We start from the raw sequence: 27,746 nt of genomic DNA, 5'->3' as shown, positions 1-27,746 counted from the left end.
CGCAGATTAACTACTGAAGTGACGTCACCTCGTTCTTTGGGCCCACCATAATATATGTGTTGTATCCACACCATCCATCCATTTGGACATATCATTTTAAGGCATGAGCCAAAGAATGAGAAAGATCCAAAGTTCAAGTGGACCCCACCGCAGAAAACAGTAGGATAGTGAAGCCCACCGTTGAAACCTTCCTAGGATCCACCATGATGTTTATTTGAGATCTGACCTGTTTATAAGTTAATACAGACATACAATAAGGGAAAACATAAATATTAGCTTGATCGAAAATTTCTGTTGACCAAAGAAGTTTTTAATGGTAGGCATTCAATCCCCACTGTTTTCTGTTGTGGGGTCCACTTAGCTTATATATTCATAATTATTTGGATCATCCCTTAAAATGATCTTAGAAAATGGATGGACGGTGTGGATACAACACATACATCATGGTGGGGCTCACAGAACGTGGTGACCTCACTTCAGTAGCCAGACTGCTACTGTCGAGTTCAGTAGCTAATCCGCGTCCCTAAACTCCTCTCTTCTTCTCCCTGCAACTCAGTAGCATCCATGACGGGTCTCTTCTTCTTCACCGTTGATCCAGCTGCTGGGACAAGCTAATTCCATCCAGACCGTCGAATTAATGTGAATCGAACATTGTAACTGGTGAGCAGGCCATGAGAAAATCCCCCAGATTTCCCTTCTTCTCTCCTCCAAAACCCTTCCCCTCTCTTCAAAACCCTTCCCCTCTCTTTCATCCCTCCAACCCACCTCCATCATCTCAACCGTCCATCTCCTTCAATCCAACGGTCTCCACTTCCCGGCTCGATCTTCCTAAGCTCTTCTCCACTTCCCTCCCTCCTCCTGAATGGATGGAACCCTTCGTCGACGTCTCCGATCTCGCCGTCCAAAACCCTAAAAATCTCCAACCCTCCCCATGGCTCGATCGCGTGGCCCACCTCCTCCAAGAATCCCCCGCCGTCGAATCCGATCTCGATGCCTTCTGCCGCAAATTCCTCATCCGATTATCTCCCAATTTCGTGGCGCACCTCCTCGATTCCCCCAACCTATCCAAAACCCCTAAAACCGCCTTTCAATTCTTCCGTTGGGCCGAGAAGCAGAGGAATTACGATCACAAGCTCGACTCCTACGTTTCGCTCATTGATATCTTATCATCCGCTGGCGGAGAATTAGATACGATCCGACAGTTGATCGCTGAAATTAAGGTTAAGGAATTTGCAATGACTGCACACGCGTCAAATTCTCTGATACGGAGCTTGGGCGTTTCAGGCATGATCGAGGAACTGTTGTGGGTGTGGCGTTGGATGAAGGAGAGTGGAATTGAGCCTGGCATTTTCACTTACAATTTCTTGATGGATGGTTTGGTGAATTCAAATTTTCTAGAATCGGCGGAGCGGGTTTTTGAGACCATGGAAGGCGGGAAGATCCGCCCGGATGTTGTGACTTATAATATACTGATTAAAGGGTATTGGAAAGCGGGGAAAACCCAAAAGGCGATGGAGAGGTTTCAGGAGATGGAGGTGAAGGACATCCTTCCGGATAAGATAACGTATTTGACTTTGATGCAGTCATGCTATTCGGATGGCGGGTTGGATGTTTGTTTGGGCCTCTATCATGAAATGGAAGAGAAGGGGATAGAGATCCCACCTCATGCATACAGTTTGGTGATCTCAGGGCTCTGTAGAGAAGGAAACCCGACTGAAGGGTTGGCAGTTTTTCAGAGTATGATTAGGCAGGGTTGTAAACCCAATGTGGCAATTTACACGGCTCTGATTGATTCATTTGCAAAGATTGGGAAAGAGGAGGAGGCGATGAAGCTCTTCGAGCGGATGGAGGAGGAAGGACTCGAGCCAGATGAGGTGACCTATAGTGTTGTTGTTAATGGTTTGTGTAAGGCTGGGAACTTGGAGAAGGCTATGGAGTGTTACAAACTCTGTAGAGAGAAGGGTGTCCCTATAAATGCTGTGTTTTATTCTAGCCTTATTGATGGGCTTGGAAAGAGCGGGATGGTGCATGAAGCAGAGAAGGTTTTTGAAGGGATATTAGAGAAGGGATGTGTGCGGGATTCATATTGCTACAATGCGCTTATTGATGCTTTTGCTAAAGCTGGAAACATGGAGAAGGCATTGGCACTCTTTAAGAGGATGGAAGATGAAGGTTGTGATCAAACAGTTTATACGTATACCATTCTCATCAATGGGCTGTTCAAAAAACATAAGAATGAAGAGGCCCTGAAGTTATGGGAGGCAATGATTGATAAGGGCATCACTCCCACGCCGGCTTCTTTCAGAGCTCTCTCGACAGGGCTTTGCCTTTCTGGCAAGGTCGCGAGGGCTTGCAAGATATTGGATGATCTGGCACCAATGGGTGTTATACCCGAAACAGCTTTTGAAGATATGATCAATGTCTTGTGTAAGGCAGGCAGGATCGAGCAGGCTTGCAAATTGGCGGATGGTGTTGTTGATAGAGGTAGAGAGATACCTGGAAGGGTTCGGACGGTTATGATCAACGCATTGAGGAAGGCAGGTAATGCCGACTTGGCCATCAAACTGATGCATAGTAAGATTGGGATAGGCTACGATAGGTGGGGCAGCATAAAAAAGCGGGTGAAGTTCCGAGTTCTCTTAGATGGTTGAGACTTACAGTATATAAGTAGTGGCGATTTCCAAGGATGATAGGACACGCTGAATGGTGGTTGAGATAAGAACAGGACCCTTCTCTCAAACTCATATCAGCCATGTTTTGGTGCAGAAAAAGTGGAAAATGCTAATGCAGTTTCCACTCTCGGTGTCCCGCCTCAACCACGAAGGGCATTAAATGGGATTAGGAAGCACAAGTGAAATGATTTGTGGTACACCTAAACAGTAAACTAGGAACGTATATTATCCAAGTCTTCAACACTCAATGAGGATGGTTTTTGCTTTAAGCTGGATAGAATCCGAAGGCTGCCATCACTAGGGGAACAAGTCATGCTTGTTCCACTCAATGAAGATGATCATCGCTTTAAGCTGTGGATGGAATCTGGAGGCTACCATGGCTATGAGAGCAAGTCGTACTTGCTTTTACATGGACCAGACTATAACAAACACTACTAGCTGTGGCAGAGGTCCCAATTCTATTAACCTCAGTCAAGCTTGTGCAGAGAATCTAATATTCAACACTGAAAATCGAAGCAGGGCTCTACGTAACTCCTAGGAAATGTCTCAGAGGAGATGCTTCGCTCCGTCGGTGCTTCTTCTTAAGACTACAGGAAATAAGAGATTTGTATCTTCCATTTGTAGCCACAAGTTTCATAGTTGAAGTAAATCAAAAGGTCAATGAATGTGTAATTTTTGCAGTCAGACATAGCTTAATTACGATTCATATGTCCCAGCTGTAAAATTTTCTTGTATTTTTTTTTCGCATTTTTTATAAAATGTTGATTCCTTGCAGGAAATTGATTTATTCAGGTACCCAACACACCAGCCTCATTCCTTGTCTTCTTTTGTTTTTATTGGATGGCACTCTTATTTCCTTGTCCATTTCAAAAAAGAGAAGGAAGAAAAAAGGATCATATCCTTGTTAATCACATTCATTTTATAATTATTATTGTTACTACTACTCCTATTACTACTACTACTATCACTTTGTGTGTGAAAGGTGACAAATTTTAAGAGAAATGAAAACGTCACAACAAATCAACCAAGGGACCAGCAAAAGAGGTATTATAATGTTCAGGTAGAATCGTTGCACGGTACTGTTTGGGTTTTCAATTGAACAGGTGGGGTAAGGGGGCCCATGTTTCACCAAGTCAAAAAGTTGTTGTTATGGGCCCCATTGTGGATGGCCCATTCACCAAAAGTTCCCCAGATTGGAAGACCTTAACCCTTCAATTGGTGGTCAAAAACTAGACGGCTAAGAGAAAATGTACAGCAATGGTTCACACTCAACCAAGAAAAGGCCAAATATCAAACATCTACAACATCCCAGGGCTTTTTGATGCATGGGTCATTGACAGCAAGGTCCATAATATCAATTGCTAGAATGATATCATTGACAGTCAGAACCCGAACCGTACAGTACAAGTACAACCTTTTGGCTTAAGCATTGTTTAATCCCTCAAATGGGAAATTCCCTCATATAAACCAAGCATCGTTGGTTAAACTAATAGTTAAACAGTGAGGTTTATAGAAAGAGAGGAGAATGGGAGAGTATAACAGTGAAATTGATAGAAAGAGAAAGGACAGGAGAGATGTACTCTGTAAAAATATGGATTTTCAACCATTTGTTTCATGCTACAAAATAAGATGCCCCTTGAGATTTTCACTTACCGAAGATATGGATTTTCAACCATCTCAGTAATGAGCATTGTTTGTTGAATTTGGACTGTTTACTACTTGTTCAGTTTTTAGTTTTTTGTATCCATTAGATGTCCACCACCCACTAGGGATCATACTTACAATGTATATTTTGGGTTAAAAACCACCTGCATTTGGCCCCATTACTGAGGTTTGGGCCATTTCTATGGTGGGCAGTACCATAGCTACAGTGCATGTAACGGGAGAAGAGAACAGAGAAAGCTCATCTAGGAGAAATTCCAGATTTGAAGTCGATCGGACAGCATTGTTGAACCCGAGCAAGATAATAGTGCTCCTCTTCTGCATACGCCAAATCTGGTTTCTCGCAAACAGGGCTGCACACGGGAGTAGAAGGGAAGTTGGTTGAATTTGCTCCAAGAGCCCTAGAAAGTAGAATGGATCCGGAAAACAGCTTGACACCAATCCTTTACCCTGCAGTGGTGTCAGAAGAAGCTCATCAGTTGTCATCAATAGTGGCTGATGGTGACTCTCAGAATATCAGCTGTGATGGCGAGGAAGTTCCAGAAATGGTTCCACTTGCCATTCAGAACCAAAGGATTCCGGTGATGCGAGGTATGGCGGCAGATCAGATTGCAAGATCAGAATCAAGTAATGAGTCACAGAATCATAGTAGCAGGGTATCAATTGCCCAGGGAATGAGGCAGGTAAAAGTCGTAACTCTACAGGTAGCTCAACTGGTGGGAGTATCATTTGGGGATAGGCCGGAAGATTGTGGAATTGTTTGAGTTTGAGGAATCAAAAGGGAGGAAACTAAATCCTCAAGATAACAGTGGTCGTAGTTTGGAAGATGAGTCTAATCAGAGGCAGGCAGTCAGGTCAGGGATTCAGCACACGAAATTATTCGGTTTTCTCCCAGGCTGGCAGCATGGGCAGATGAGGAAAGAACAAGTGCTCAATGAAGATTGTGTTGGAATGTGAGAGGTTTGGGCTGCCCATAGAAGAGAGGGCAAATAAGGGACTTGTGTAAGAAGTACCAAGCGCATATTGTGGCCTTTCAGGAGACCAAAATGCAGTCAATTGATCAGCGGCTAATTAATTCTTTATGGAGTGATAAATCTAAAGAATGGGTGGCCCTTGATGCAGAAGGTGCAGCAGGTGGAATTATCATTATTTGGGATATGAATATCTGGTCAAAAGAGGACAGTTGGATTGGGAACTATTCGATTTCAGTGCTATTTCGTGAAGTGGCTTCGGGCTATCATTGGGTGTTCACATCTGTCTATGGGTCGTCGACCACGAGAAATAGGTCTCTCTTTTGGGACGAGCTGGATACATGAAATGGAATTGCTGTGGTCCTTGGTAGGCGACTTTAATGTTGTAAGGTTGTCATACAAAAAATCAAATGGGGATTGAATAACTCGTAGCATGAAGGGCTTTTCAGAATGGCTAGTTAGAAACGAAATGGTTGATTTGCCGATGGGAGATGTGAAATTCACATGGTCAAGTGGCTAGTAAAATGCTATTAAATCAAAACTTGATTGTTTCCTCGGAGTGGATAGAAAAATATCTGTTAGTGTATCAAAGCGTGCTGCCAAAACCAGTGTCTAACCATTGCCCAATTATTTTAAAGTGTAAGAAGAGGACTGGGGCCCTCAGCCTTTCAGATTCGAGTTGGCTTGGTTACAAGTGGATGATTTTGTGGAAAAATTCAGAGGATGGTGGGCTTCTTTCGAGGTGGATGGATATGCAGGCTTTCGTCTATTTCAGAAGATGAAATTGATTAAAAAAAAAAAAAGAAAATTATGGTGTGGAAAAAGGTGTGGAAGCCTCGCGAAAAGGAATTGGCAAAGTTGTTTCAAGATATTCAGGCCCTTGATATAAAGGAAGAATCCAAAGAGTTGTCCAAAAAGGAGAGGGTGTGGAGAGAGGTTTACAAAGCAAAACATAATGCAAGGTTAAGAGGAGGAAATCAAGTGGAGAAAGCATTCTCGGGTGGTTTGGCTAAAAGAGGGAGACAAAAACACAATTTTTTTTCACACATGGCAAGTGCAAGAGCGTGGGTCAACAAAACAACAAGTCTATCGGTGGATGGGGAAAGAATTGAAGGCAAAGAATTAGGTCCAAAATGTCTCAATTGAGAGATGTTATTCCATTCACGGTGAACAGGTTATTTGGAATCCTCCTCTTAGAAGAAATTTGAGTGATGAAGAGGTGGAAGAATTGTTAAGGTTGCTGGATTTTCTTTCGATTCGTCTCTCTTCAATTTCATAGGAAGATGATTTTGTGTGGCTTATTGAAAAATCTGGAAATTTCTCAGTTAAGTCTCTATACAAGAGACTAGAGGGGGGTTATATTGAGCAATGCAAGTGTCATACAGCGTTTCTTTGGAGATATGTTGCTCCTTGTAAGGTGGTCACGATTGCATGGTTGGTGGGAATGAGTAAGGTCCTTATAATTGATAATCTTCGAAGGCGCAATTTAATACTGCCTAATGTGTGCCTGCTATGTTATAATGATGAGTCGGTCAATCATTTATTCATTCATTGCATCTTTGCATCAAAGATATGGTTCAGCATCTTCTATTTATTCGGAGTTTCATGGGTCTCCCCAAGATCAATTAGTCAGTTCTTATTGGCTTGTCATGGAGGGGGAAAGAGTAAGAATGGGAAACGGATCTGGAATTTATGCTTATTAGCAGGGCTCTAGAGCATTTGATTGGAGAGAAATAGTCGCTGCTTTCGAAATTGAAGGGTTTGTTTTTTTGAAGTTTTTTACAAGGCAGAAATCAATGTAATTGAGTGGGTGTATGCTGCTAATGTTTTCCTTGCTGCTCAATTTCCAGCTAGCTGCTTAGATCTGTAGTGTGTTCTCTTTTCGTTGCTTTTCTTTTGTTTTGGCCTTTTCCTTTGTAGTCTTTGGCCTTTTTCAATAAATTTCTCTTTTACTGTCTCCAAAAAAAAAAAAAAAAAAGGCTACATTGCATGTGAAATTGATTATCATGAACGAATAGCTCCTTTGAGATGCTTCTCTTGGCAAGGACACTGATATTGCACCCACATAATGGCACATGAACCCTCTTCTTTTATGCCTGTAAAACCTTCTCTTTTTCCGCAGTTTCGTATTACAACATACACCATATCAAGTTCGACTAAAAAGCGAGGTCGGATCTACTATGTACCATGTATCATCTGGTAGAGACTAGTCCATTCATCAGCAATTTTACTCGTGACAGATGCATAAATCAAATCAAATTGCCCAAAACATGGCCCCACTTTAGAGGAGGAAACCCCAGAATCAGATTTATTGGACCTTCCTAGCTTCTGATAATGGACTTATATTGAGTTTGTACTTCAACTATGTTTTTCATTTTAACACCCAGTTAAATGTGCACCAACAAGTTAATTAGGATCATCAGTTCATTGTAACTTTTGGATCCATCTAGTGCGGACCCACAATTTGGACAGCATGTGTTCAATTATGATGCACCCAATGAATGGCCTGGATCTCGCACGCATGTTCCATATTGACTGGCACATTGTCCATAAGAAAGTCTCAATTGCATGCAAGCAAATAACCATAGCATTTCTATATATATATATATATATATATATATATATATGTAATGCAATTTGTGTAACAAGAGGAGTAAAAATTAGGAATTAGTTAAAGATTGATGATCAAGAAGTACCCCAAAATGAATATTTTCAGTATCTTGGGTCGATAATTCAGGATAGGGGATGATATTGAGAAGGATATTTGATGCAGGACAATTAACCACTTGCTCTAAAAGCTCAAACTGATAGAGCATGGCGAATTAATCCATTTCTCATAGCCCAGGCCCCAAATCCATGGGTTAGGTTCTCAGCCGAACCCTCCTCATGGGCCCCAAATCCATGGGTTCCACCTCACACGAGCCACCTGCCTCACACAGCCCCCAAATCCATGGGTTCCGCAGGCCGCCCACCCCGAGTGTGCCCTTGCATCCCACAGGCCACCCCACTCGAGCCTAGTGTGAAAATGCCCCCGCATTAATGTTTCTCATAGAATTAAAGCTGGTGGCTGAAGTGAAGATGTGCATTTGGAGTTTTAGGTGATTGTTGCATACCAATAAAACTAAAAGGGAACTTTTATAGGATGGCTATAAGACCAGCCATGCTTTACAGGACAGAATGTTGGCTACTCAAGGAACAGCATATTCATTCTTCATAGGATAAGCATAGCAGAAATGAGGATATTGATATGGATGAGTGGCAAGACAAGGATCGGACTAGGAATGAAAGCATTGAAAGAAACTTATGTGCAACACCAATAGGTAATAAGAAGAGGAACATTTGACTTAGATGGTTTGGCCATGTGTAACAGTGACAAAGAACTACACTGATTAGGACTGAATTGGAAGCCTCTAAAAGAGTGAGGGGAAGGCCAGAAGGCCCAAAAAGACATGGGTGGAGGTAGTAAGAAAATATTTGTGGACCTATTGTTTTACTGATGATGTGGTCCGTAATAGAGTGGAATTGCGTAACAGGATTCATGTAGCTAAGCCCAATTAGTTGTTGGTATAAGGCTTTGATGATGGTGATGATATTATAAAGCTTTTATATAACTTTATTTTTTATAGGCAAGCTTTTTGCTAACTACTTGTAAGCACTTTTGAATGTGCTGCAGAAAAGCTTTTCAGAGGAGCTGGAAAGGACAGCTGCACTGCTAGCATTTTAAGATGCATCAAATTGCCCTGCTGGGGAGCTTCTGGACATTTCACAATGCCTGAAAATAGCAAGTGAGATGAATGCAGCCACCCTTACATGCCAGAGTCATGAAAAAAGGTAAGAGCTTGCCCATTTATTTATTTTCTGTTTTGTGAGACGTTGTAGTAGTATTTCACAAAATGGACAGAATACAATGCCAGTCTCTGCTTCTCTAACCTTGGTGAATAGATATCTAGAAAAGATTCTGGTTATTTAAGTCTGCTGAAAAATGTATAGCAGTTGGACATTAAATGATTAAAAGCATTAACCACTTCTGTTGCTTTTCTGCATATACACAAGATTCATATGCTGTATATATAACAATATATGTGCATGCAAGCATTTCCATATCCAATGGTTTTTCTTAGGGACTGTTTGGTAGACGCCTAAAACTGAGTTCATCTCATTTTAGTTAATCAGAATTTTGTATTAGAGATTATGGTCTCTACTGTATATAATGCGAGTGGTCTTTGAACATTTTTGCCCTCGCTAGTAGTTCTCAGAAGGCATCAAACATTTGAAAATTCAAGAACATAAAAGACCTATGAACTGAAGTTAAGATTATTTCAGTAAAATGTGGCGGTGTCCTTTAGATGGGTCAGATTTCACGCACAAAAGCTAGCCAACAGGTAACCTCAAAAAGCCTCGGCGCCTGCTTTTTCTTTCCGAAACTCCAGGCATGACCCTTGCTTTTCCCTTCTCTCTTACATCCTCTCTGCAGTGTGTTGCACATGCCACACCTCCTAGTATTTGTATAACAACTGTTTTTAAGATGAGCAGAGTGCATTATACATTCATACTAAGTAGACTGATCACCTGATACAGAAAGCTTCTTTCAAAATACCTTCCTTTGTTGATATGTTGAAATTTTATTCAAGATGGGGCTAAATCTCCAAGCTTCCAGACTAAGGCAGCCCAAATAACATTTTCCAAGTTGCCTTCTCCACATGACTAGAATTTAAAGAGTCTTACATTGATACAAAACTATGGTTATTTGACTATTTTAATATCCGATTAGTGGACATTTATTAGACAGTTCAAAATGAAAATATTCAATAGTCGTATTTCATCAAATTGTCCACAAATCCGAGGTTAGGATTGTGCAACGAATCGGATTTCTTAACTGTTGCTTTGTGACAGTGAGTTACACAATTTATAATGCAGGGGTATTTTCACACCGGGCTCGAGTGGGGTCGCCTGTGGGATGCAAGGGCACACTTGGGGTGGGCAAGGCCCACGGGGGAGGTCTCGTATTCGAGACTCCTCACCGGGGGTGATTAATGCGCATTTCACACCGGGCTTGAGTGGGGTAGCCTGTGGGATGCGGGGATGCACTCGAGGTGGGCGGCCCCTGTGAGGCGGTATCCGTGTGATTTGGGGCTCACGAGGGGGGTTTGGCCGAGGTCCGAAACTATGAGATGTGGGGCCTGGGCTATGAGATAAAGGGATTAATTCGTCATACTTTAACAGTTTGAGCTTTTAGAGCAAGTGGTTAATTGTCCTGCATGAAATTGGTATTAGAGCAGGAGGTCTCGTGTTCGAGACTCCTCACTGGGGGTGATTAATGCAGGGGCATTTTCACACAGGGATCGAGTGGGATCGCCTGTGGGATGCATGGGCACACTCGGAGTGGGCAAGGGCCCACGGGGGAGTTCTCGTGTTTGAGACCCCTCACCAGGGGTGATAAATGCACATTTCACACCGGGTTTGAGTGAGGAAGCCTGTGGGATGCGGGGACACACTCGGGTTGGGCGACCCGTATGATGCGGTACCCATGTGATTGGGGGCCCACGAGGGGGGTTCGGTCGAGGTCCTAACCCATGAGATGTAGGGCCTAGGCTATGAAATAAAGGAATTCATTCGCCATACTTTAATAGTTCTAGCTTTTAGAGCAAGTGATTAATTGTCCTGCATCAATTTAGCTAGTTTAATGTCAGTTAATTTGTGTCACCTATACCATTTTGAAGTTCCTACGAATCAATTGTCATGCACAGCTAGAGTATCAAATAATTCCCCACGTTTTTATCGAAGCAATATAATGGGACCTCAAAGTTAAACATGGAGGATTTTCAAAACCAGAGGTTCAAAATTCAGTGAGTCTGTAAGGATTTTTCTATGCTTTGTTTCCGGAGGAAAATAAAGATAGATACACAAGACCCAGTTCCTTCAACTCATAACAGTTTTTTCCCACGCACACCCGCACCACATGGGCACTTGATCCCATGATCAGAGTGTTGAAACAGAGTATGTCTACCACTGAGCCATGGAGCCAGACCCAGCTTATGACTAAAATTGCAAGATCCCAAGTGAGAAACTGACCCACATTACAAGTTCATACGAAAAACTAAAGTCCTACATGCTTTGAAGTAGGAAATTATTTAATGGATCGTTTGGATGCATAGGCAATAAGGCAGCATTCCACATTTATCACAATGGGAATTTGTTTCCGCACAGGATGAAACAGAAGGCATAGTTTTCCACCTCCTTCACTGATTTTTCAGGACATCCAAACAGTGCACAAAACCCAAATAAGCAAATAACCACCCTAACCATATTAAAACCCGTATTATATCTGACTCATATTAAAAAATAGGAGGAGAAGAAGGCTCCTGCATGCTCTGAACTCTAGTTTGAAAACCTGAAAGGATTCCTCTTCCTACTAGAGCTAGATTCCTATGTTAGTTCACCAGCATTTTAATAATGGCGGTGACTCTTCAACCATACGCATGGCATCGTTGTCCAGCAGTCAGGCCGCAGTCAACCCAATTGTGGATTGTCTTTTGCCAAAAATGTACACTGAGAAGATGATGGTAATAATCTGATTTTCCCCTCGGAATGTAGGTCACTCACTATTTAAATTTTAACCATCCATTTGATTGGTTGGTTAGGATTGCTTGATCAGTGTGATTTTAGAGAAATGCTTCATCAGCAATGTGCCCCACAATTTGGATGGTCCAGATACCTGTACATGAGTGCCATATGTGAGGTGGATGAATCATCACCATTTTCAAAATGGTGTTGAACTATCACAGAAGCCTAGCCGTTCAAAATCAAAGAAAAACTGAGTCTACATGCTTTGAAATTCAACTCTACTTGAAACTGAAACTGCTATTTAACTTACTGAAATCCTACAGTTCATCAAACAAGCAGATAAACAAAATTACTTAGACAAATGGAAAACCTCTATCCTTCCGATTCTACTATATTTCCACCCAGAGAACATAAACCAACATAGAATCTCGATTTGGAGGATGTTCTCCATTTCGGGTCTGTTGCAGTTCCCAACTCTCTCCTTCGAAATCACAATGACCGTCGTCGAAGTTGAGAGCATAGCTCGAAGGATCATATTGAAATGTAACCCTCTGCTTGCTCACATTGTTCTTGACGGCCTTCTTGATCTCCGCTCTCACCCTCCAGAAAATGCTTCTGCAATGCTTCTTACTGTAATCAACACAGCCCATCCTTGCAATCCAGCCCATCTGCATCAATTTTCGATCTGCACCTGAAATTTATAGTGATTCAATAAGAACTTGATAGTTTCGCACTCCCTAGTGTTGCTTGACCTTGCAGTTTTATCAGGACTCTTAGCATAGACACTCGAAAGACTTTAATTCTCTTCCTTGATCGCCCACAACAAAACTAGCTGCTTCTACCTCTACTCGGAGACCCAGGAATGGAGAGAGAGACAATCCAGAAATTTTCTTTAATGTTTAAGTTTGATGCGGCTAACACCACCCAAATAATAAAAAAAAAAAATTAAAAGTCAGAAGGCTCAGGAAGAGTAGGAAATTTCAAAATCAAAATACCCAGAAAGAGTAGGAAATTTCTTGAGCTATTAAGCATATCCTTGAAAGAAGCTGTAGCATCTCAAAGTAAACCAAAAACAAGATTTGCAATTTCCCAAGAGTTCTTTGAATCTCAAAGCAATTCTCTTTGAAGACCCAGAAAGAATAGGAAACTTCAAAATCAAAAGACCCAGAAAGAGTAGGAAATGTCTTAAGCTATTAAGCATATCCTTGAAAGAAGCTTTATCATCTCGAAGGAAATAAAAAAACCAAGATTGGCAATTTCCATCGAGTTCTTTGAATCTCAAAGCAATTCTCTTGGGATTTCTAAACATCCTTTAGAAACTCAAAGACCCATGTTATATAACATGTAAGAATGTGTGTATGTTTGTGTTCATGCAAGCAGTCATCAGTAATTCTAACTGAGGGAATACTTTGATACTCTGGCAGAGTTTGATGGTCGACGTTCATGCGCTAGAAATTTGTACACGTGGCATACAAGTAACTCAAATTGGTCCAAAAATCTGATAGTGGGTTGTCAGCCTATTCAATGTGGGTCCCATAATTTTGGACCATGTAGCTTGAGTTAATGCGTGGCATGTATACAATTTCTGCGCCTGTGTATCAAACATCACACTCTGCCAGAGTATTAAATAACTCCCCCTCTTATCGGATGCTTTTGCTTACAAGAGTTGTTTCTGTAGCAGGTTTGTCACGTGGTGGGGCTAAAATTCCAAACCAGCACGTGTGGAGGTATGTTTGTATTCTGTTTGGTAGCTAGCTAGTTATTTGATACTCTGGCTGAATATGATACCTGATATGCAGGCACTTGGAAATTGTACATGTGCTTTATATTAACTCAAATCAAACCAACTAAATTGTGGAATATATTGCTGTTAACTTACTATCCAGGCCTCAGATTCATCGAAAAATCTTAACCGTTGATTCGTGGACACTTGCTTGTTTGTCGAAATATGACCAATAAATGTCCACCAATCTGATAGTGATTACTGGTCCATGACACATCTAAGCTGGGACCCATGATTTGGAGAGTTTAATTTAAATTGCTTGTGTGCCATGGTATGCAAATTCTAAGTGCCTGCATATCAGCTATCACATTCTGTCAGAGAATTAAAGTTTCATCAGAAGGTATGTTTTTCTTTTTTGATGGGTCTCTATGTCCTCCAATATGTGGCGGCTGAAACAATGGATCCAGACCGTTCATCCAGTGGGCCAAGTCATAGATGCCCTGCAAATTGAATACTGTTTGATGAGGATGTTACAATCCATCTGGATGAGTGCCTTCACGGGGACAGGCATGCTAAAGAAAGATATCAAAAGCAGAAACTGTTGGATAGGATCATCTGTTTGGTGTGATTCTCAAGCAAGAGCCATATAAAGATAGGGCCCCCTAGATTCACTGGCTGATGATAGGGTGCCATAGAGTCAGTAGGCCTCTTTCTAAAAATGGTCCACCTATCAAGAACACGTGCAGATGCACCGAAACAAGTGCCTCGCACAATATTAAACGTGTGTGAGATCCAGAGCATTCATCAGGTGGGCCTGGAAATCAGGCCCAACCTGATTGTGGGCCCCACTGTGATGTATGTCTTTTATCCACGCCATCCATCCGCTTTGCCAGCTCATTTTAGGCCATGAGGCAAAAAATGAGGCAGATCTGAGGCACAAGTGGACCACACCACAAGAAACAGTGGGGATTGAATCTCAACTGTTGAAAACTTCATGGAGGCCACAAAAAAACATCATTGTAGGCCCTAGGAAGGTTTCAACGGTGGGTGTCATAATCACCACGGTGTGGTCGACTTGAGCGTTGGATCTGTCTCTTTTTTTTCCGTCTCACGTCCTACAATTGGCTACGAACCATTGAAAGCGTGCGACATGATTTGGACGGACTGGATTGAGGTACATCAAATGTGTGCGTGTGTATGATCATGGTAGTCCGCAAGAGTATAAAATCTATGGTCTCTCATGATCAATCAAATCATTAGTTCCCTTTATTTCTGGCTGAGGACCTTTTGTCCCCAACAAGAGGCCAAGAGGTGGGCCCCAGCATTAAATTCCTTGTCTTATTCCATGACCGATCCGATGACGTGTCACCCTATCATTGGCCTTATCTTTTGACCCGCTGACCTGTCATTCCCGATCCTGATTACATGGTCCCTCGGGCATCAGAGCTTTGATCCATGGAGATTGGTTTTATCTTGTCTGATGACGTGTCTCCCATCCATTGGTCAAAGATTAAGTGGGCCCATCGTTCGTCTGACCCAACGTGTCAGATGACACCAGTCCGAAGTATAGTAGGGCCATAAACGGCACAGATCACGTGTTGGTGTACGTATCATTCAGGGCTGTCCATTAGTTGCTGATTGATCCTAGCCATCTGATCAGTGGTTTTTGAAATTGACGGTTGGAAAACAATAATGGTTTAAAGTGGGGTATTGGGTGTGGAAAAATGAAGAAAAGTCATGGATAGGATTATATCTTTTTAAAATATGCATTCCATGATGAGGCCCACTTGATGGAGGGCTTAGGTTTTAGGTTTTACAGAGAATGTTATGAGTTGGTTTATCCACACCGTTCATCTGTTTATCTAAATCATTTTAAGGCATGAGCCGAAAAATGAAGCATATCCAAAGATCCAAGTGGACCACACCATTGAAGTTTTGGATCAAGCTCATATTTGTGTTTTCCATTCATTCATGTCCATCTAACCTTATGAACAGTTTGGATGACAGATAAATCAATGGTTGACGTGGTCTGGTCCACTTGAGTTGTGGGTATACTTCGATTTTCGGCTCATGCCGTACAATCATTTGGAAAAACAGATGGACGGCGTGGATAAGACACATACTCAGTGCACTGAGTTACATGGCAAAACTTTGTGGGCCCTATCATGTTGTATATATTTCATCCACACCGTACATTCGTTTTATTAGATCACTTTAGGACATGAGACCAAAAATGAGGCAAATCTAAAGCTCAAGCTGTCCACAATGGGAATAATGGTGTCCACTATTGAACCGTACACTTGAGTTTTGGATTTGCTTTATTTTTGGCTCACTGAAATGATTAAAAAAAATAATAATAAAATAAAATTAAATAAATAAATAAATTTGTCTTAGAAGGAGGTTGGAATTTGCTGATTTTTGAGGTGAAATTCTATCCCTATCAAACAGGTCCTGTCAGGCCTTCTGCGGATCCAAACCCGGACCCGATGGAATTATTGGGTCTTTCGACCCATAGTGACACTGACAAATCTCATTCTCAGTAGAAATTTCTCGGAAGATTTTTAAATTTTCAGTTTTAACTTGGGATATTATCAGAAAATTATCACCCAAATAAAATTATTTTAAAAAAATATATTGTTTAAATTAGTAAGTAAACTTAATTTTAAATATACATATAAATATAAGAAATAATGTAAGGTTTTACTACTTTCCAAGTTCAAAAAATCTCACCCAAATAAAATTATTTAAAAATATATTTTTAAAATTATAAAGTAAATTTAAGTTTAAATATACATATAAATATAAGAAATTATTTATGGTTTTACTATTTTCCTATGTAACTGGGTCTTAAACGGTGAGACCTAACACGTCTTGTCCATCGGGTACACCTGCGGGTCTGGCACCATTGACTACCCTGGGTGCAACCCTTTGGGTTTTTTTTGATATTTTTAGAACTTGAATGGGCCAAGGATGGCTTGTGTAGGCCCAGAATGTAAGCTAAGAGCCTAAGATGACCCAAACCATGGGCATGGGCCAGGCCGATTTGACCCATGACGAATAATTGGGCCCCAAAAGGCCTTTATATATAGTCTGGGCCCAATTAATTATCAGACCTCATTTTTAGATCTATCCATTGGTTTTGGGTCTAGGTCCAAAGATCCGATTGTTAATCCGGTCTGATTCAAGTAAAATCGATATTTCGATCCAACAAGATTTGTTCCATTCTTATGAAACATGCTCCATTAAATTACAGATCTTTCCATCAGATGGGCTCCACAATTTACATCTTCTGGCCTAGATACTAAATGCCATTTTAGATCTCGGGTGGGGGACAGTGTACAAAATAAATGGAAGGCTAAAAAATGTTTTTATAAGTTTGGCCCACCAGAATGAGCTAGTTGATTTTGAGGTAGAAGATCTAAGCATTTTTTTTTTTTTTTTTTTCAAGAAAATGAAAAGCTCAGATCTTGCACAGGTGCAGTGTTCCATATTAGCGCGTCCTTTGATGTTAATGGCCTGGACAGCCTATTGGGATAAGACCACAATTGGGTAGGCTAGGTTTAATTTCCAGCCTGTGAGCTAGTCAAGGGCCTGATTTTGGTAGCTGATAAGTAAGGAGAGTGGGCCTTTGATACAATCTTATAAGATTTCTTACTCAACACCTAAAACCTGAATCTGGCCCATTTACATTTATAACTTGAGACGACCATAACTTTACAATCAGTTATTGGAATCATTATTATAAGATATCATTAAATGTTAGCAGCAAGACATGACGATGAATATAATGATGGATGTTGATTGGATCGGTATGATTTCTTACTTAAGGCCTAGAGCCCAAATCCGGCCCATTCACTTCCACCTAATGCACACTATAACTTGTGACAGACAACTTCATATATAATTATCAAAATTGTTGTTATAAGATATATCGTTTGAAAGTCATTGACTAAACCTATGATTGTTAACATATGGGAGTTGATTGAATCACTATTAAAAGTCAACACTTTACTATTTTTATTAACTTGTGCTTCTAAGAGTTTGAAAAGAGTACCGTTATTGTTGAAAATCCTCAGACCCTATTTTTGATAAAGGAAATGAGAATGACTTTAGGGCGTGTTTGGCCAGGCGAAACCCATGGGATTAGGAGGGATGGGATCAATTTTAAGGTAATGATGGTGATGTCAGTGTTTGTCCGTTGATCCCATGGGTTTGCAATAGCCCATGGGATATACAGCAGCATGTTTGGACCGTCACAAATGGCAAGTCCCATGGGTTTGCATTTCCACTGCTTCTTGTGGTGTGCCCCACTCACTGCATTATATCTGCCTCAAAACAGGTTCATGGCTGAATGTAGGCCAGTGAAAATGATGGGATATCTCGGTGGGCCCCACATAGCATAGGAAACTCGCATCCCACATTTGCTGAATCCATCTTCAGAGCAGGCGGTGTTTACGAGGGCTGCGGCGGATGATGTACACCCGCCATCCCAAACAGCATGCAGAATGGGATCAACGGCTAAAACCCTCCTATTACCTCTTAATACCATATCCAGCACCCGGCCAAACACGCCCTTGGTGAATTCATGAACTTAACAAATTCATAAATTTGCAATAGATTATGATTTGACAATTTTGAAATTCATTATTTAGGATTTAGACTATAAATCCATAGATTTGGAGAGCATTTAGTGGGTTGGTAGAGCTTGAGCTAGCAATGGAAATACATTTACCCGATAACCCAACAAATCCAACTCAAGAAAATCGAATTGAGATATAAGATTATTTATTCAATCCAAGATTTTTACCCAATTGCCTGATATTTCCCGTAGTGTAGTTTCTTAGTCTTGGAATGTACCATTTCTCCAAATGTAGTTTTGGTAGTTCTCAAGGGTATCAAGTCCGCACGACTTTATTTCGCTCTATCATGCCTATGGATTCCTCATATATCGTCAAGCACAGGGGCCCACATGTTGATAATTTCTCATGAGCTGAACCGTTGGGCCTTTAATCCCAACTCAACCATTGAGCCTTCATCAGATACAATCATGGGACCTGTAACTTGCTATGGCAAAGAGATAGTACATGTACTCCCTAAATTCCCATGTCATCTGAAGGCCCAAGCCTTCTACTACAACCATTGCTTATAAACCACTTGAAAGTCTTGTAATTTCCAATGTAGGAGTAAAAACAAAAGCTAAAATAGAAACATGTTGGAATAATTTTTTAGGGAAATATTTTATAACCCCAAAATATTAGAAAACTCCATTTAAAATACAACACTGTTCCGACCCCAAATCCATTACCCCAAAGAGCCCTTTATTGAATCATTCAAGATGTTCGAGTCATCTTAAACTTCTTTAATATCTTCAAGGTAAGTTACTATTTTTAATTATGAAATTAAGGTTTTAAAGCTTATATTAATATCAATCACCTAATAGAGAGAATGATTTCATTATTATCAATTTTATTATAGTTCTAGAGGCTTTTTATCTTGTAAATTTAATCATATTATAGAGGCAAAAGACAATGATTTTCTAATCTCCTCCTTTTAAAGCTCCTGCTAAATTAGTTTGTATGAGAGTGAGATGTTTTCTCTCTCTTTCTTTATTCCCTCACTTTTAATAATAAGTTAGGTGCAAACAATCCCATGAACTGTACTCTAGAGAATTAAGTAACTCAACATCTTTCAAACCTACCAGTTATCAATACAGGAGATTTAAGTGGTGATTGCTAAAATCTATCGAGGCCCTTGAACACAAGGGATCTATGACAAAGATTGGCTCATGACTGTCAAAAGGAATTAGGGTCTAAGTAATTCATGGTCCACTACTCATGCCAAACCATAAACCATAACCGTGCGAAAGTAAATATAGTAATTAAGAGGTCGACAAGATCCTCCTCCAACATGGAAGGCAAGGAGGTGCTAGGCGCGAAAGATCAAGAATACTAACTTAGGATAGATTTTATCCTTTCAGTGGCTAGAAACAGATCAAGGACTTCCTCAACTAGTTTAATGATATATAAAGGAAATATTCTATTACACGAATATCTTTAAGAAGAAAATGGTGAAACTGGTAGTGTACAAGCTAAAAAGAGAACTTCAATTAAGCCCACCTCGATTACAATTAAACGAGTCAAGTTGGGCGTGGGTTCGATGAATTGGAAGTGTGCTGGATTGCATACAGGTCTCATGTTAGGTTTGGGCTAGAGCTCTTGGCCCATTTTATGAATGGGTCTAACTCAGTTTTGGGTGATGCTTCATGCACCTAGTACTAGGCAAATCCCATATGATTTAATATATTTATCATTTTTATCTATTAATCTTCATATGTGGCCAAGCTAAGAACCTCATATTAGGGCTGAAAGTTGGGCGGGTTCAACCCGACCGACCCGTGACCGACCCGACATTGGGTTGGGCTCGGGCAGCATGTATCGGGTCCGATCTCAAGCTTGGGTTATACAAACACCAACCCGATAAAACTTGGGTCAGGTTCGGGTTGAGGTCTCGGGTTGCCCGACCCAACCCAAACCCAAACCCGATCAATACATAAGTTACTTATAAATTATAATTGAGTGTGGATCGTTTGTGTCGAAGGCATACTAGTGATGTCGGGTCTCATTTGTCCAGGTTATTTCCAATGACTTAAGCTAACAAGATATGCCGGATTTATCTCTTCCAAATAGATTGCATGCTATGCTACATGACTTTTAAAGGAGTAGTTGTCCTATATTTTAGCTTATTTTTTTAAAGAAAAAATGAAGTTATTTACGATGAATAATTATATATAATTAATAAAATTATAGATACAAAAAATAAGTCCTATATTAAAATATAATAATGAAAATATTAACATTTATACACCCGACCAACCCGATCAACCCAACAGAGCCCCCGCTTGGGTTGGGCTTGGGTTGAGAATTCCCAACCTGAGATTGGGTTGGGTTGGGTTGGGGTTGATGTACAGTAACCTTGGGTTGGGTTAGGGTTGAACACCAACCCGACCTAACCCACCTAACTTTCAGCCCTACCTCATATTAGACAGTGGGGTCCACGTGTTGATCTTTTGGAGGAGCTTTGACTAATGAAAAAAAGAGGGGGAGAGAGGAGTTCAGTCAGTGTTGTGTGGGGGGAATCAGAGCCGTTGATCAATCCCTAGTGACCATCTAAAGATAAAAGCATGCCCAAAAAAACATCACTGAGCATGACGGTCAATGGTCATTGTCATCAAGATCAAAGGCAGATGGTGGGCCACATGACTACTTTATACTAGAACCATGTATGAGTGTGGAAACAAGCTTTTTCGAGTAATGATCTGAAAACTCTGCATGCCCCATGCAAGTACTACTACACCATCCTCCATCGGCATCCATCAGTGACTGTGATTACTGATCACAGCCGTCTATTTGGATGGACATCTCGTATCTTAGGTAAGCCACGTGCTAGAACCCATCTTGGAATGGACGCGGATCAACCCTGCGATATCCTCTACCGAAGAGTTCCTGCGGTCAGAAGCTAGTTGGGGCCCACCGTGATGTTTGTGAGAAATCCACACCGTCCATTCGTTTTTCCTGCTCATGTTATGACGGTTTCCAAAGAAGAGGTTCTAAAACTCGAGTGGGCCACACGACAGGACAACGTGGGCTTGAACGACCACCGTTGAAACATTTTTGGGACCATAGAAGTTTCGTGTAAGGCTGATAGTTTTGTGTTTTCAGTTCATCCCAGTAGGAATAACCTTACGACGGTTTAGATTGAATATAAACATCAAAGTGGAGCTAAGGCCGGTTTCAATGGTAGCCATTCACCTCTCCACTTTTCATGTTGTGTGGCCCATTTGAGCGTTAGATCCACCAAATTTTTGGGCTCATGTCATAATATCAGCTGGAAAAATGGATGAACGGGGTAGATTTCTCACAAACATCACGGTGGGCCCCACCTAGCTTGGTATTGCAGGCAATCAGGGTCCCCTGTGGGAATGGCCGATTTAAAAATAAAAAAAGATAAGATCCGCAATCCGAGGCTTTCCAATAGTAGAGTGAAGTTTTCAGTTCTTACAAGTGGGGCCCATGATTAGATAATCCAAACCATTGGTCAATTTCATCCTACAGGGAAGGACCACATAATTAAATTCTTCCAGATTGGGAGATGCTAGTGTCCCAAATCTCGAGACTTTCTCTTTTCAGCGGTCTATTTTTTCACCACAAATCGAAAGGCTATGATTGAACTATCACTCATGGTCCATCTACAATGGGACCCAAAAGTCCAATGGTCTAGATGGCCGAACCAGATGGACCCCACTTGTCAGAATTGCAGGCTGAGAGAAAAATGGGAAACGGATTGGCTACTCCCCCTGCCACCAGCCAATGGCTGATGTTCGGTGGTCTGTGGGCCCCACCATGATGTATTTATTTCATCCATGCCGTCCATCTACTTTTATAAATTATTTTATAATACTATACAAAAAATTAGATATATTCCAATCTCAACTGGACCACATTACAGGAAACAATGTTGAATGAACGTCGACCATTAAAAATATTTTTGGGGCCATAAAAGTATTGGATCAAGCTGATATTTGTTTTTTCCCTTCATCTGGGTCTTTATGACCTAATCAACAGATTGGATGTCAGATAAACAATACAGTGGGCCTTAGGAGGATTTAAATGATGGATATCCAATCACTATTGTTTTCCTGTGGTGTGGTCCACCTAAGATTTATATCCCTATTATTTTTAGGTTGAAGCCCTAAAATTATCTTTAAAAATGGATGAACGGAATGGATGAAACACATACATCATAGTGGGGCCCACAGACCACCGAACACCAGCCACGGGGCTGGTGTCAGGGGGAGTAGCCAATCCGTTCCCAGAAAAATGTGTGGCAAGATCAAGGATCCCTAATCCCTCAAACAATAAGTGGGTCCCACGTCACTTTTTTTAACGGAAACGTCCTCATCTGATCATGCCACGTGTCACCTTTCTGCGTGTGGCTACTGTGGATGGATTTTTCAAAGGCAAATCGCTGGCCAACGGCTATAAACTGATGCATGGGGGAAATTTTCAACGGCTATAAATTGAAATTAAAGTGGTCCACACCAAAGAGATTGATTTGGAGTGGAGAGAAATTGCTGGCCAACGGCTATACTCCAAAATAACTGAAGTGACCCTTATCCTATAAAAGTGTTTACTTTATTAAGAAAGTTGTATACTAGGGTTTTCATTTCTGACAGGTGAGGCCCTTGTTTCAGTGATCCAGACCATTGGTTGGTTGCACTCGACCATGGATTGTCTATCTGGTGAAAATATCCTCAACAGGACAATCTTAAGCCATTGATATCTGGCCTGAAAATATACGGTTGAGAAGATAAATACATTAATGGTCCACGTTGGACAAAAAGATAAAAAAAATCCAAAGATGGGGTGCTAAGATCATCCAACGTGGGAGATTTTTGGAGCATGGTAAATCCAAGGTGGACAGTCCAGATTACCCTGATCCCCACTCATCAAATGGAAAACCCGCGTATCATGTACAAACGCTGGATCGAGTACATATCCTGAAATAACGAGATGCATGCATGCCAAGATACAGACGCGGATTTCCTTCTGCACCTGTATCGAGAATTTCCAGCAGCAGGACGTGGTCCAATCTCTGTGGGGCCCACCTTTTTATCCACACTGTCCATCCGTTTCATCAGCTCATTTTAGGGCATGGGCCCAAAAATAAAATAGAACCGAGGATCAGGTAGAGTACACCACAAGAATCACTGGGTAATGACACCCACCGTTTAAAACCTTCCTAGGGCCCACCGTGATGTATATCTGTCATCCAACTTGTTCATAGAATTACAGAGACCTGGATGAAGGGAAAACACAAAAATATCAGTTTAATCCAAAACTTCTGTGGTGAGCGTTGAATCACCACTCTTGTCTGTGGTGTGGTCCACTTGAGCTTTGGATATGCTTTAATTTTCGGTTTATATTATAAAATGAGCTGGAAAAACGGATGAACGGTGTGGATAAAACATATACATCATGGTGGGCTCCACAGAACTTGGGCCACGTCCTGCAACCCACAATCCGATAAGATTTGTTGGGACATTACATTCAACGGGAGTAATGAACATTGGTTTCACACTCCACAAGCTATTGTACGGTCGTGATTGGAACAAGATGTGGGCCCCAACGGTTTACAACGGTTTCCTGCTTGTTACAATGTGGATCTTAGTCAGTCTCACAAAAAGGAGAAAATTCACAATCATTCCTTCCATCCAAATAATTCACAATCATGGCCTTAACAACTATACCCAACTGGTGGGCCACATGACATTATTCTCAGATGTCTTTCTATCCTTTTATTGATGAGAATGTGTGGCAAAACTTTTGACCCGACCTACCAACTCAACCAGTGAAGTTGGATTTGGGTTTGTATTGTTGCAAAAAAAGTTGATTTAAAAAAATATATATATTAAATATATTAAATATTATATTCAAAAAAGTGTTTGAAAAACACCATTTTCATGATTCTGGGAATAGTCCCACGTCGGAAAAGGAGAAGGAATTTTTGTAGTTTATATGAGGAGTGTGGAGTATTATAATACTTACCCACTTAGTCCAAATGAAAATGGAACTTACGTGTTCCAGTGCCACTGGAAGACCCGCGCACGCTCGGCCTCGGCCTCGGGCTCAGTCAGGGCTTGGTGCGAGGGCGTGTGCATATGAGGCAATGTGGCTGTAGAGGCGCTAGTGGCGCACGTGCGCATCGTGTCGCAGAGGGTCGCTCCCTTCGCGAACTAGAGCGAGACGTGTGCGAGTCGCGGTGCGACTAACCAGCTAGATCGGATGACTGGCTAAAGGAAAAGACTAGAGGACTGAATGAGAGTCCTCTAGTATATATAGTGAGGATGAAAAGAGTTGTTGCAGCAAAAACTATAACAGTTGTGCTATTAGTGCAAAGACCAGCTGTAACTGCCGCATGAATAGCCCAACAGCTAAAAAACGGCTAGCTGCTGTCTCACAACAGTCATATGCAATAGTGGTTATGGCTCATGTACAACAGTCAGAAAACGGCCATAAAACGGCTAGTTTTCCAACAGATAGAAAAGGCTTAATGGGAGTTATTTCCTTCGACTATAACCCCCAGCCACCACAGCCTATATAAACAGGGTTTGGATGGGATTCCAAACCATCTCTCAACCCACTCCAGCAGACCCATACAAACTAAGACAGCCTCTCCTCTCCTATACTCTACTGAATTCAGCAAGACAACAAGCTTAAACCATTGCTTGAAGAACAGACCAACGGTGTGGTCTAAAATGGTTCAACTGAACCAGTGGCTGAAGGACTGACCAGTGCAGTAGTCTAAATCACAAATTCTATTCTCTTCTCCTTTCTCTTTTGAGATTTTTTCTTCTATTGTAATTCTGTCAGACAGTGTGTGTAACGCCCTGGAATTCGGGGGTCGCGCATTGTGCTCAACTCCCGAGTTCCCGAGAGTCACTTATAACCGACTTTCATTAATGAGCATTTAATCCAGTTTAATTTGCGCAGCCTGGAATTTCCTGGAACATGAACATAACCAAACAAGTCTACTGAGATGAAAGAGATCTATCATATATACAGATCCAAAATAAATAAAAAAAGGGGTCGCACAAGCGTTGCCCAACCAAAACAACAAAAGAATACTATGTCCAAAAATAATACGGCTAAGCCCACAGCCCAGCAATCCCGATCATGCCATCAAGCCAATGGAGAGTCGTCCATCAACTGAAAATAAGATAGCTCGCCCTCCTCGTCGAGGCTCGCCTTGCCAGGCTCCTCCAACCCTGTGTCACCTGCATCTATGAATGGGTCTGGTTGATGTTTTAAAACACCGTCCCAGAGTGGGAGTGAGTGATAAACTCAGTGGGTGCTATTAACCTTAAGTTATCACAAGCATCAATTATAATATGATCTTAACGAAAAGCAGACAATCACACACGTCTAAGTAATCTTATTAATGCGCATGTATGCAGCATGACAAGATGCATGCCCTCACCACGACGCTCTCTCGAACGACACCATCTAACGATCGCAAATGACAACACTCACTCAGTGCGACCTCGACTGCCGAGTCGCCACCCTATCTAGTGCGATGCAATGTGATCGTGTTAGCCGAGTTATTAGTTAAGTCCATTCATCCAGCCTATTGGAGAATCTGGTACACCCCACGTATCAACGCCCTAAACAGGTTACGAGGCCAAGACCCCCAATGCGTGAGGCCGAGACCCCGCGGTCCGTGATCTCATCGGGTTCCTCATCTCCAACTTCAAGCACATGAGGAGTGTCGTAATAAAGGGATCGCTCGCGGTCACTACGGGGAGGCGCGGTACCCCAACATAGGCTGACAGCTCGGACACGGTGTCACATTCCACCATGCCCGGCTCACGAGGCTGTGAACCAATTTCAAGTGGGTTATTGATGGGCTACCACGGTTGTAGGGTATTCCAGGTTCCAAACATGTGTGAGCAAACAGGGTTAACAATCAAGGTTGGTCAGACAGTAGGTTAGACCTCACGAGTCAGGCGAGTGTGAGCCGTGTGACATCGGGCACGAGGGTCCCATGTAGTCAAACTATAGCCACCCGAACACACCCGCCCCAACCCACAAGTCCAACCATAGCGTAGTCCTACCGATAGGACTACCGTCTCTCCTCAAGTTCCTGACCAACCCAAGGGTAGGAATAGTGACTCATAGCATGCCAACAACCAATGCAACATCAAGTATATTCAACACCATGTTCTCATGTTGCTCAACATACAATTCAACTTTCTCTAACAAGCAACTATTAATATCATGAATAAAATGTATATGTGTGGTGTGGGTTGGTGAGGAAGTTAACACTTCCTCCATGTTGAGAAATCATATGTACAAGAGCAATAATCATACATCCTATGAGGCTACAACACATGAAAAAATCACACAAGGCATGAACATGTAATCATCCATACATCAAATCATGTGAGACGCAAGAACAATCATCATAAGAGTCAAACCAACATTTTCATATTATTTCAACAAACCTACAATTCGTAGGGTTTCTCTAGATTCTCCAAATATGACATCCAAGCAACCAAAATCATTAATCTCGTATTAAAATTGATGTTAGGCCACCTAAGAACAATAGTCTGCACCTTCGGATTCGTTGAAGGCTTGGGAACGACCTAGGAGCGTGGATTTTTGGGATCGAATTGCTGGAATCCCTAAAGCATACATTGTATGTTAAAATCTCATGTAAGTCTCTCCTCTACACAAGGGTTTCAAGCAAAAAAGGGATGAAGGATCTTACCTAGATAATCAACGGGCGATCCTTGGGGTTGTAACGTTGGGTTTTCCCTTTGGGAAAGGATAGGGAGATGTAAGATCGGCTTCCTTAGTTCCCACCTCGATATAGGGTCCACCTTGAATCACCTCCTCTCACACTATCCTCTCCTCTTGGCTCTTTCTCTCTCTTTCTCTCTCTTTCTCTCTTGGTGGTTGTGGCAAATGAGGGAGAGTTATGAGAGCTAGGGTTTATTCCCTAGACTTGGGCCCTTTGGCCTTAAATTTCTACAAATTCCCAAAATAGCCTACTAGGACTCATTTTTTGAGTTGGCATGGCCCTAACACTCCTTTGGATACCAAATTTGGTGGGTAGGTGCCCTATGGCCCGATTAGGGCCCGTGTAAAATTTAAAAACAAACGGATGGACGGTTGTGGAGTTTGAGTCAACGGTTCTGATCTTTAAACAGCCCTGAGAGGTCTATTCTGGTGATTGGAGTGGTTCTGGTGGCCCCCTGACTGTGAAATTTCTAGGATAGTTGCTTCATGGCCCGATGAAGGGCCATGCAAAATTTAGGGACGATCGAATTTGAGGTTTGGTCGTACGGGTCTGATTTGTGATCGACGGTCACCGTTCCACGATCGAGTCCCAGAGTTGGTGGACGGGTGTAGAAAAATTCATTAGACCTCCACCGTAAATGTGGAAAAGATCCGATGGTTGGATAGCCTGATATCTCGGTTTCATTTACAAGCGCCAGATTTCGGTCCTAGCATTGGTGGGGTGCATTTAGTCAGTGCCAGATCCCACTTCTGGGTGTCCACTGGGTCCGTGGTCCGCGATGGTCTACAAGCCCAG

General features: G+C 41.7%; 1 protein-coding gene and 1 long non-coding RNA gene across 2 annotated transcripts; both read left to right on the top strand.

The window, feature by feature from the left end:
- Nucleotides 1-551: 551 nt before the first annotated feature.
- Nucleotides 552-13,819, top strand: LOC131221943 (uncharacterized). Its single transcript, XR_009159673.1, has 3 exons — nucleotides 552-660; nucleotides 8,979-9,136; nucleotides 13,551-13,819. It is a non-coding gene; the product is annotated as an uncharacterized LOC131221943 (long non-coding RNA).
- LOC131221942 (pentatricopeptide repeat-containing protein At1g03560, mitochondrial) lies at nucleotides 640-3,472 on the top strand. Its single transcript, XM_058217248.1, has one exon. The coding sequence runs from the start codon at nucleotides 672-674 to the stop codon at nucleotides 2,649-2,651; it is 1,980 nt and encodes a 659-aa protein (XP_058073231.1). The 5' UTR covers nucleotides 640-671; the 3' UTR covers nucleotides 2,652-3,472.
- Nucleotides 13,820-27,746: the final 13,927 nt, after the last annotated feature.

Source organism: Magnolia sinica, chromosome 12, assembly GCF_029962835.1.
Source record: "Magnolia sinica isolate HGM2019 chromosome 12, MsV1, whole genome shotgun sequence".
Classification (NCBI taxonomy): Eukaryota; Viridiplantae; Streptophyta; class Magnoliopsida; order Magnoliales; family Magnoliaceae; genus Magnolia; species Magnolia sinica.
This window is presented reverse-complemented; position numbering and strand designations above follow the sequence as displayed.